The 12,134-nt window shown below is 37.3% G+C and overlaps 1 protein-coding gene across 3 annotated transcripts in view; it reads left to right on the top strand.

Moving 5' to 3' along the window:
* Nucleotides 1–5,166: 5,166 nt before the first annotated feature.
* Nucleotides 5,167–12,134, top strand: part of TBCK (TBC1 domain containing kinase) — a gene marked incomplete at its 5' end in the record, with an annotated part of 99,378 nt that continues 92,410 nt past the window's right edge. For all 3 annotated transcript variants that reach the window (XM_084262759.1, XM_084262758.1, XM_084262757.1), the window contains 2 exons: nucleotides 5,167–5,359; nucleotides 6,113–6,185. In XM_084262759.1, coding sequence (XP_084118885.1) covers nucleotides 5,167–5,359; nucleotides 6,113–6,185 — 266 coding nt within the window. The remainder of the gene's footprint in view (nucleotides 5,360–6,112; nucleotides 6,186–12,134) is intronic.

The raw sequence follows: 12,134 nt of genomic DNA, 5'->3' as shown, positions 1-12,134 counted from the left end.
TGGTCAAAGCCGATTTCTCTTTTACTAGGTTTAGCCGCTGAACAGCCGTGTGTAGCGCGTAAATCAAGTAGTGGTAAGCGCCATCCTCGCGTGCACAGAGGCACTGACGTAAAAGACAGGTTATAACCACAAGACACTGATACACAGGTAAAAAATACCAGGCTTACAAACTAGATGTGACCACAAGTCTATGCTGATCTATTGAGTTTAGGATATATATGTTTTCTTCATGCTGTCCAAGCACTGCTACACAGCTTGAACTGCTAGCTAAACGTTCAGGCTGCAGGTAGGAAACCTGAGGTGCCCATCAGCCCCGCTAACTGATACTCCTGGCTTTCAAAGCGGCCACATCTTCACCTATCTAGTAATACATTAAATGCTCCAAACAGTGGCAGCTCTTATGCAAATACCTATATAGAGTATAAAGGCTTTCGTGTATATATGCCAAAACTCTCTAAATCTTGCAGAGTTTTGATATTTGCTGGTTCTTTTATTTCATTTGAGTCAAGTGAGAAGCAAGCCACACCTTTTGGGGATTTTTGTAGCAACACTGTAGCTACAATTGCATCTTTTATTTCAGTTACTTTATCGATTTAGTAATTACCATGGTTGGAACAGGAATGTTTTAAGACTTACAAGCAGAGGAAAAGATATTTTTGTAAATAATTTATTCTTACAAAAGGCCTACTGTTGAAAACACTGCAGTTTATAGAGAAACAGTGTAAGCATAGGATGTTCAGGCCACTGGCTCTCCTGAAGTTGTTTCGTTTCTTTAAAAATAATTCAGTAGCAGTACTGATTAAAATTTAAAAACTCTGAAAAACTGCCTTTGTTAGGCAAGGGACATTTACACCTGGGTACACAGGAGGCATTTGAATAGCCATTTCCAATTACTAGCAAGTGTTAGCATATGGCTAGTTGTCTTTATTTCAGTGTGTGGAATGTTATAGAAACCATAGATATGTTTCACAGGATGGATTTGTTTAGGTTGGTTTGTTTCTATGTGTAATATTTGTTTCTGAGAGTCAAATTTATGTTTTGATTCTGTTGCTGTTTTTAAAAGGTGAACTTTTTAGTGTCTTTTGACTCAGTTCTGTGGTGAAAAAATTGTAAATGATGGCTAGAAAAATACTAAATTCAGAAGAAAAATACTTGGTTTTTAAGAGCAGTAGATATTGAAAGGAGCAAGTAAGTTGCTCAGTAGATAAGGACCTTTTTTATTTCTCACTGTTGAGTATTGAAAAGCTATTGAGATTATCAAAACAGTGTTTAACTGAATATTAAATAGGAGTTTATAGTGGTCTTCTGTTTGTGGTAGATATTGCTAAGAAAGTTGGTTGGTATTTTTGTGTATTGTCAGGTTTCCACAGGGGGACTTGGATGGAGGCAGTGAGCTAGGAGAGGTCATTCAGAGGTGGGATGCAAAACAGGCCACTCCTGGACTTCTAATCTTTATGCCAGACCGATTTTGCAGATGTGATACACTGTTTCTCATGTACAGGATAAACCATGCCTTGGAAACTAGAACTCAGTAACTTTAGATGACACTAAAAAAGTGTCATCTAAAGTTGAGGACTGGGACTGAGAGACACTGTGACAAAAAGACTCACGTTGGAGAAGTTCATGGAGGACTGTCTCCTGTGGGTGAGACCCCACGGTGCAGCAGGGGGAGGGCGTGGAACGAATGACCAACCCCAGCCGAGAAGGAAACCAACTTGCAAGGGATTGACCAAAGCCCCCATCTCCCGGTCCCTGCCCCCCTGTACTGCGAGCAGGGGGAAGAAGGGAGTGAAATCATGGCTAGAGTGAAGTCTGCTAAGAAGGAAATGGGGCGGGAAGGTTAGAGGTGTTTTAAGATCTGGAAAAGGAAAACAGCTCATGTAGAAGTAACAGATAACCCCATTTTCTCCCAGTCCCTGCCCCCTCCTGTACTGCGAGTGGGGGGAAGAAGGGAGCAAAATTCTGACTAAAGTCTGCTAAGAAGGGAGTGGTGGGGGGAAAGTGTTTTAAGATCTGGTTGCGTTTATTTAAAGATCTGGTTGTGTTCCCAACTCCGATTTTTTCACTGTTCTTTGCAGTGTAGTGTAATAAAGTAGGTAGTTTCTCTCTTCTTCACTCTGTGTTGAGTCTGTTTTGCCCATGTTGTTGATGACTGAATGATCTCTCCCTGTCCTTATTTTGATTCCTGAGCCTCTTAATATATATTTTCTCCACTGTCCAACTAAGAAGGGGAGTAATAGACTGATTTTGGTGGACGTCTGGCCTCCAGCCAGGGCTAAACCAACACAATTGCTTTAGTGGATTCCACAGGATTTATTCTATAATATGAGAACATGTTTTAATGCATGCCTTTTCAAATCCTTTAGTGATTCCTTTAGGTGGCTGACAGAAAAGATTGTTTGCTTTTCTCATGTCTTCCTTTTTGTCTGTGTGCTCCTTAGTGAGTGATAAATCTACAGTTATCTAGTTGAAAGCATTGCAGGTGGTCTAAGTTGTCCTTGTAGGCCAACTGTTCTGGAGTACAAGAAAAGTTTCATTTCTTGATTTGATTATACTTGACCATTCTTTTTTTTCCTAAAATTAATTTTGAAATGTCAGTTAAATGCAGACACAATGTATGAGAAGTACTACCTAGTAGATTATTTTTCTATAATAAAAATAAAAACATTTCTTACCTGAGTAAATATACTGTATGCTATGTGTTAGAGACATAACGTATCTCAATCTTTGGTATAATTTTACTCTGCCTTTCCTCAATTCTGATAATACTAACTTTTTAAAAAAAATATTTTAAAGCAATTTTTAGAGGAATGTTGTGCCAAGCAATTTTATAATTAACTTTCTAAATATTTTTTTCTTTCTACTTGGTTAATACATATTTTTATTTCTGAAGCCAGGTAGTTAGTTTGGTAGACATGATATTTTTACAAGAATGTGGGTCTCATTATAAGTACATAGTTAAAGTTTTCCAATTGGAACTTTCTGCATGCCAATAAATTTCTGCACGCAGACCTTGTGTCTTTCTAAAGGAATATTCTAACTGTAAATTATATTGTCAGCATCCTAAAATAAATAACCATTATGAAGAAGACTTACAATACAAAAAAAATACTACTACAAAATCTCTAGTGCTCAGTGCTATTATGGATTACTTTTTTCCTTTTTTTTAAAGTTGAATTCCTTAACGCTGTGCTTTTCTGTATAATATGATGATGTATATTAAAATTTAAATGTACATATCTCATGTCTGTTTTTATTCAAGGAGGAAAAAAATAAGCACAAATGAGAGTGTAATGCTTGCCTTGTATTTTAAATTGGACTGCGTTATTTAATATAATGTATATTTCATAACTTCCATTTGTATGGACTTAGTAAATATGTTTGGTATATAAGGAACTCTGTGCAACCTGCTATAGGTTCCTCTCTCATTTCACAAAGGAAATAGGCTTTTGCTGGGAACAGGGCTGTTCCCTTGGAGAAAAAAATATTTTGAGACAATAAAGCATTAAACACTGTTTCTCTTATGTGACTTTCTCATGAGAGAACAGCTCTTTCTGAAAACAGCAGGTCAGTGTTGTCTGAAGGAATAATTGAAAAGTAGCACTTAGCTTTGTCAGTGCTCTCCATAATCTTGTTCTGCATGTTGGGTTTTTTTGTGGAGCACCTAAGATGATAAAAAAATGATCACACTTGGTTTGAAAGAATAATGTGGATTTATACTTGAAATTTTTGTGTTTTCTCTTATGGTCTTCAAATCCTGAGGGTTCTTCCTTCTCTTTTCCTTTAGCGACTGCGTATCTGTTTCTACTCTTTGGAGTTTATAATTACTGTTCTGTAGCTGACAAGTTGGATGTGTTTTCTGCATCAGTGGACCATTTCTGTTGATTGTATGTACAGATGCCTCCAGACTCTGTGCCTTAGTGTCTCTGAAGTTGAAGTGAGCTGGATGCTGCTCTTCTGATTTTTTGTTCAATGGCCTCTTGTCCCATGTTGCATGGAAGTGCCATCTACTTCACTAGCACAGCTTCCAGACACAGCTCACTTCAGAGCGTATAAGCTTGACCATTTTACCTCTGGTTTTGTATGTACCCTGATTCACAAGTATATGTGTTCTATGGGAGTCAATGTGTGCGGAGGGGTGATCCGGCCTAAAGGCAGCTTGTGGTGTCTGGAGTCTCCATCAGGGTAATCCAGAAATGAGCTGAGCAGAGGCTTGATTCAGTTCTTTGGATTTTGGTACTTGTTGCCTCATATTAAATTCTTAGTTTGCTAGTAAAAAGGCAGTTTTATCTGAGACCTAGCGGACTGCAGAAAAGTTTGATACTTGTGCATGTTTTAGATTTTTCATATGCTTGAATGGCTTAATGGTTGGTTATTGAACAGTGCAGAGAAAATGTTTAGCTCACACTAGTTGAAATATGTAGTTCAGGGTAAAGGACTTGTTCCTGCTGGAGAGAAAAGTTGTCATGAAACTAAGTGTTCCTGGAACTAATTGCAAGCTGATTTATTTTGCTTGACTCTCCCACAGAAACGTTTTGCTTAGATTGCTTCTTTAAGTTGTTACTGAGTCAGTGTGGGAGCTAGCAATTTACCTATGGGTAGGGGAAGAAATGAGGGTAGGACAGAACACTGTTACTTCAAAGCTTTAAATATTAGGAATACTGTAGTATCTTAGATGCTGGATTATCAGTAAAGATATGGTAGCCTGGATCTGTGGCCTGCTGATGCAATGTGGTATTTTAAAAGATTTTTTTACTGTTTGGTGCATTTAATGATTTTTGAATCAATAACCTACTATATTGCAGTGGTCATCTGAATATTGCTTCTATTAAAACATTGATCTGCTCAAAAATAGTTTAATTTGATTCCTAAATCTGTATTTATAACTATCACTATGTTTTAATCTTCAAGTGTGGTCTTTATGATGCAGCAGCACTGCATCATAGTATTATTAACAGCACATTATTATTACTATTATGTTCATTGTGCACAAATGTCCTGTTCCCCCATAACAGAGGAAATAATTTTAATTTTTAGCATTTTTAATCACATTATTTAGTAAACAACTAGTAAGATGTGTCACAATAATCTGTATCTTTTGCAGGTAAATTTTTACTCTGTTTTCTTTTTAAGGAACACAAATTGCTTCGAAGGGCTTAAGATAAAATGTTTCCTTTAAAAGACACTGAGATGGGTGCTTCCACCTTCTTCGCCTCAGCTCTGCCACATGATGTTTGTGGAAGTAATGGCCTTCCTCTGACACCTAACTCCATCAAAATTTTGGGGAGATTTCAAATCCTGAAAACAATCACCCATCCCAGGCTTTGCCAGTATGTTGACATTACCAGAGGTAAACATGGTGAGTATCTCCTTAAAAAAGAGATTTTATGTGTGGTTACAGTTCTATTTTTGCAACAATATATCTTAAGGTGTCTTATAGCACCAGAAGGTGTCTGGTTTTCAGTCTCAGAGGCACAATGTGCCTTTGCTGTGACTGGCTGTATTGGTGCTTTTGCTGCTTCTCTACAATATCAAGGCAGAGATTAGTTGTCTGTCCTATTCTATAACGTTATGTGAGTAGATAAGAGCTCTATTTTCAGAGCCAGCACATCAATCATCAGAACACACAGGACCCCTCTAAGTCCTACAGTTATTTGTTGGGCAAGAGGTACTGGAACTATGAAGTGCTAATTGGTCCATCGGGGCTGAAATTCTTGTGCTCCCTCCCTTTGAGTCCGTCTCTCATCAACCCATCCACAGATTTCTGCAAATTTGTAGATGCTTATCTTGAGACCTGTATTCTTATATCCAATCTGACTGACATCGAGGGCTTCAGCATTTGTTAGGAGGTTACTGGATGGATGGATGGATTGTCAGTGTTTTGCATGAGGAAACAGGAAAGTTATTCTGCTTTATTTCATAAATTAAACTGTTTGTGACATCCAGAAGTTGTACATCTTTAATGTTTAATTATGTGTAATTTTTCATACAGTGAATAACAAAATACTTTAACATCCGCCAAATAGGTAGCCTGAAAAGTCTGTATTGCAATTATCACATTTAGATTCTAGTCCTCTCAGAGGTTTTTTTATTGTTGTTTTTGTTTAATTAGAGAGGCTGGTTGTGGCAGCTGAACACTGTGAAAAGAGTCTGGAAGATTTGCTACGAGAAAGAAAGCCAGTCAGGTGAAGTATAAAGCTAAACTCTAGTCCACTCACTGTAATTTCATCTGTGGCAAAGTCCCAGACCTTTTTTTAACTTTTACTGGTTTGCTTAACCAGTAGTTTAAGCTAAGCCGTTGTTTATCAGATCAATTGTGTCTCAAAAAGGGAGTACATAGAATCATAGAATTGTAGGGGTTGGAAGGGACCTCGAGAGATCATCGGGTCCAATCCCCCTGCCAAAGCAGGCTCCCTAGGACATACTTACTTCTGTATGATTCTGAAAGCTAGAAGAGTTTTGGGGAACCTGCTTACAACTGAAATATTTTGTAATTCAAAAGCCTGTCTGTCATGTTATACTAGTTTTAGGTTATCTTTTTAAAAGTAAAATCAGACCTGTGACAGTATAAGTATTTTCATAAAAATTAATTTGAAGATTGTGTGTCTGCCAGATGATGACATACAACTTTCACTAGAAAGGACAGAATTCGGTGTGTGTTTTTCATATGCCAAAATGTCTTAGTTTATTAACTATTAACTAGAAAGTGGACAGGATGACAGGCACATATGTCAGGGTGCTAGTAAGTGATTTGGCTTTGGGTTAGCATAGTCATTTCAGCAAGGCTTTGGTCAAAACCAAAGCCAAAGGCTGAATATCAAGAATATTTCCTTTCATGCTAGGATGTATTGAATATTTAATCTGTATCTTTAAAGCAGCAAGCAAACAAACTCCCTATCAGACTTGTTGCTAAATGTGTTAGCTTTAAGTCTATCACTATTAAATTTGAAGCAAAGAAGTGGTATCTTGTCCTAAAGAATATTTAACACAGAAAAGTGAAGAGTGGAAGAAGAGAAGCATTATTTCCGTTTGGGATAGAACGCTCAAATACATAAGCATAAAATAAGTTGAGATCTCCAAAAGCTCTCCATCTTACTTTCTGAAAAAAATATAGCAAGCATTAGATTTCATCTCAAGTCATGCGAGCGTAAAGATTATGATTACTCGGTAAAATAGTAGACCAATTTATATGGGTCTTCCTGGTTAACTACAGTTACATAGGGCATTTCACATGGGCTGTGTTTGATAAGGTGCTATCCAGAGAGCCTTTCTATGATAATTTGTACAAGTTAGGTTTGTACAAAGGCAGTAATGCTGGGTTTGTAGCCCCGTGAGCCTTGCAGCCCTTAATCAGGATAACTATATTGTCTAGCAGAGGGAAATCTAAATGCAAAATGCCCTGAACCTGTGTGTTAGCTTCTTGTCAAGTCAAGCTTGTAGTAGCTTGAGGAATGGTAGCCAAATATGGCTTTTTTCTTAAGATGGAGAGGCATTTAGATGTAAAGAGCTTTTCACTGTCATTGAAGTTACAGCCCTTCATATAGATTTGCATCAGGTTCTTATTGTGCAAAGTTCCAGAAATAGTTTAAGCATCAGAAGCTCTTTCTTTCCGTTTTCATTCAGTTCTCGCACTGTTCTTTGAACATGTGTATCTTGGTGTCAGATGAGAAGCAGCCCAGACTGTCTGCTGCCTCATGACTGTTTTTGAAAAAGCATGCATGTTGCTATTTTAATTTACTTTGAATTGCTTGGTACACTATGCTTAGGTAGGTTCTCTGACAACTTCTATGCAATTTAGGCCTGCAGCCTTAGGACATCAAGGGGTAAGATGGCCTTTTATGTGGGGAAACAAAATGTCTATCTCTATCACAACTCTGTAAACAACTTTCTCAAATAACAATTGTGGTCTGTCTGCACTTCCATTCTGGTTCTCTCTACTATGTTTTGTGACATCCAGAAAGATTTTTGAGACCTTTTTAGATAGTTTGCTAAGGTATATGACTTTGTTTTTTTGCTGAGAGAAGTTAGTTTGTGACAGTTACCTTGGCTATTTGGGCTGTGGTTTTGTTGAGAGTAGATGGATAGTCTGGCTTAATTTTTTCCTCTTGGCTTGAGAGAGATTTTACTGTAATAAGTTACTCTACTATCTGATCTTCCTTTTGAGCCAATGGGGATTTCTTCAGGAAGTCGTGATGCCTAAAGTATAGGGTTAAAATACAGCCTGTATGTGTGTTCATAGCTTTAAGAGATATTAGTGACTCACCAACTGTAAATTACAGCTTTTTCTGTAGTGGCTAAAATATAGTAGCTAAAAGATAAATTCTCTTTGCTTCAGATGAGTTTCTTGCAGACTAGCATTTTTCCTCTACTTCTGTCTTTGTCATTTTTTTATTTTCTGAGAGACCCATAAATTTCCAGAAGTAACATGGATGGACAGATTCCCAGGTACTGGGTATATGATCAGTCTGTATGAGTTAGCTTTGGAGGGAAGTGTTTTTCCATGTATGCTAGTTGTATTGGTCTGTGATAGCATAGCTGGTTACACATCCAGAGTTGATATGTATGCTATTGCAATTAATTTTATAAACTGTTTATGGAATGCGAGAAGCTGCACCTCTGGCTTTGAGATGAATTTTCCTTATGCTTGCCAGTAACCTAAGTCCTTTGCACCTGTACCACAAGCTGATGTAAAATCAGCAGGAAATCTTCAATTATGGTAGTGATGAAATTCAAGATGTTTTGTTATGGGCTGTCTGTCTTTCCATACATACTGGAAAACAGGCCATACAGCTGTTTGGTACTTACTTACAGTTAATCTTTCCTGAAATCATGTATCAAGTGTAGCATGCATTCCTTAATAGATGAATTACACTTGAAAATCAAACCAGACATGCAGTGGCGTTCTTTGTTCAATTAACCTGAAAGGTTCACTAAGTTTTCCAATTGTAATAAATCAAGTACATAGGGGCCACATACTGGAAATCAGTGCTTTGTTTACCTTATCTGTTCTGTCACAGTGCAGTAAGTCATTTGAGTAAGCATACCACCAAAAAATTTGTCAGTAGGATTTGTGATATAGTCAAGAATTCGTTTGTTACCTAATAATACTGTGACTGCAGTTTCCAGGAGTTTACAAGGATGATTTGTCATTGTTCTCAATGTTAACATGCTCAACTTCACTTTCCAAGGGCGTTTGAAAATAAGTGGTAATTTCTGGACAGATTATTTTCTTATTTGAATGATGCATATTTGGGATCCAAGAAGGACCCTGTGCTGCTGTTAGAACTCAGGTGAATTTCAAGAACTTTTAAATCGATGAAATGAGTCAGCTCTTTGCAATTCACATCATAAGTAACCAGATGCAGAAAAGGAATTTGTTATGTCCCTTTAGTGTTTTCTGTGTTTTATTCAGGGCATGGTAATGTAGATATCATAACTACAATTAGTACTTCTGAAAGTGACACTAATTACAATTTTATTTAGCGTGCCTCCACAAGGCGTCGCAAGAACAGCAGGAGAGTTCTGTTGGAGTTGTGTGCAGGAGAACTCAGGGTGCAACCATGGATAAGAGTTTTAGGCACTGTAACCATTTTTATCAGACTAGTCATTTTTGTTGTCTGTGTGAGAGATTGTAATCTGGGTCATCATTTAATGTTTGTTTATTCCTGATTTATTGTCCTGCTGGTTGTTACTCTTGAGTCAGAGAAAGTAGGTGCTTAATTTTAGTTTGTAACAGTCACATTAGTGAATAATCAGTGCTCTCAAGTATGTTCAGCAGTCAGTTAAATTTTTAAAGGGCCAAGAATTTATGTAAGTAGTCAAGCAAAAATAGCAAATAGCTGATTTAAATTCATAATAGTTTACTGCTGTTCAGAGATTTGAAAACGTGTCTAGGTCTGGCTGGCTTCCTCTGTGTCTTCTTGCACACGCAAGGATTTTCTTTCTTGTGAATGAATTGAAAATAAGTCACAAAAAATTAAGGTGGGTAGAAGTTTTGTACTTCAACAGTCTCACTAAGGGTAGTTTTCGTGTTTGTGGCAGTCAAAATTTTACTAGATTTTCAAAGTTGCTGGTTAGTTTCTTACTGTTGATACAACAGGCCAGAATGCAAGACATGAATTTATTTTTACAGTTCTCCATCTTTTAAACACATTTACTACTATTCCTTAGGGATACCTTTTCCAGACAGTGTTAAAGGAGTTATTTTCTCTGCTCCTGTGTGTTGGTATAATAGGAGTTGCGAGCTTTTCCTTTTCTGTCACGCTTGAAGTGTGTTTCTTCTTTGAAGAAGTTGGTCTGTACTTGTATTCATAACAATAAAAATGCCAGCAAATACTGACATTCAACAGACTTTTGGCACCTATAAAAGAGATTCTGGACTGGTCTACAATTTGTGGCATGGGCAGTCTAAGCCTATTCCTTTCTTCAATAAAATATAACTGTCATATGTTTTGAAAGTCATGGTTTTGAAAAATTACTAGTGAACCATCAGAGATACAAGGTACAGTTTGTTATACACGGAACATTTGATGGGAAGCAGACTGTGTCTGCAGCTGTTTTACTAGTTTGGAGAAAACATGATCTGACTGATTCGGATGAGTACGTTTTATTTGGCTTTATTAAACAGTTGTGTACGCATCGGTTGGATTAGATTTCTTTATGCTGTCCTTGCTGTTAATGTGCTTTTGTTAAACTTGAAGTGCAACTGCCTTACAAAAGAGATTAGTAGAAGGGGTGGGGGAAGCAATTTCTTACTAGCCAGGGATTCTTCAGAAATATTGTTAAGGCAGGTGCAAGTCATCAAAAGGCTGAAGGTTTTACATGATTTGACTTGAAGAACTGCATATGAGTAGAACTTCAAGGGCTGAGTGTATTCTGCTTTGAATCAAGTCTGTGTTGGAATTTCACATGAGAAATCCATATGTCATAATGGGGCTGTATTTAACAAGTATAAATAATGAAGTAGCATTAATAAACAAATTTCTAATTATTTTTTTCCTAAGCATGTGTGAGAGTCTGTTATTTGGGCAGCCAGTGTCTATAGAATTTTCCAATAGTATCTTGCCAATGCAGTATTTCCAAAGCTGTGATGAAAGATTAGCCAATCTAGTCCAGGCTTGTTTGTACACTAGCCAATGATGCTACTTTTTTCATATGGGGGTGGGGGTGTTTTATTTCTGTAAGTAATTTTTAGTGTGACTGCGAATCTTTCAGTGTAGTCTGGGCTCCTGTGACTGCCTTTTCCCGCATAACAAGGCGATGATTGTTTGGAATGGAAAAAGGGGTATAGCTTTTGTGAAGTTGTTGAAGTGAACGTTTTTGCTCTTGATGTCTGAGTGACCTTTTTAGGTATGGAACCAAATTCTTTGCTTGTATAGTTGCCTGCAGTGTTTGATAAGAGCACAAAGACATCCCAGAACACATGTCCGTGTCTCACATGTGAAACGTAACAGTGAGTGCACATTTGTTTCTTATCTTCCTCACTTCTGGGGGAAAAAAGAAAACTGGAAGGTCCTTCTTTTTGAGACTACGACAGTCTGCTTCTTGCTGTTAAAAAGTAGACGTGATGGTTGTATACAACATAAAGTCTGTAGATGTTGAGAAAGTGTGTAGTTACATTTCAGCCTTTCGTTCTGCTTTGCTTCTTCTGTAGTTGCTTGTGGACACTTCATAGAGATTTCTGTACTAAAAGCAGTATTAAAGATCTTGAGCTGAAGATGAGTTAATTGACAACAAAAATAGTAGAGGATTTTGAGTCTTCAGTATCTTCTGAAAGAATATGTTCAGTTTCTTTCAAACAGACCAAACACCATCCTCAGTGTGAGGGTGGTTTATTCCTGCATGTCTAGAAGGAATTGCCTAAGGATCAGTGTTAAAATTCCATTCTGTATAAATGAGCAAGCCACCACTAACAGCTGAAGAACCTAATTTCAAATTTGTACTATGCAAATCTTACCTGATTTAAGCCACACTACTAATCTTTGTGTTGATAGTCATATTTAGAATAAAAATTGCCTGTAGACTTATGAGAACAAGATTTAGTTATTCTAACTTACTACAGTGTTTGATGCTTCATCCTGCTTTTAGAGGAGGGGAAAAAGGAAGAGCTAACACTCATTGAACTCGCTGTACAC

This window comes from Gallinula chloropus (genome assembly GCF_964237585.1).
Source record: "Gallinula chloropus genome assembly, chromosome: 4".
Classification (NCBI taxonomy): Eukaryota; Metazoa; Chordata; class Aves; order Gruiformes; family Rallidae; genus Gallinula; species Gallinula chloropus.
Note: the sequence above shows the minus strand (reverse complement) of the source record. Positions and strands in the feature narration are given on the sequence as shown.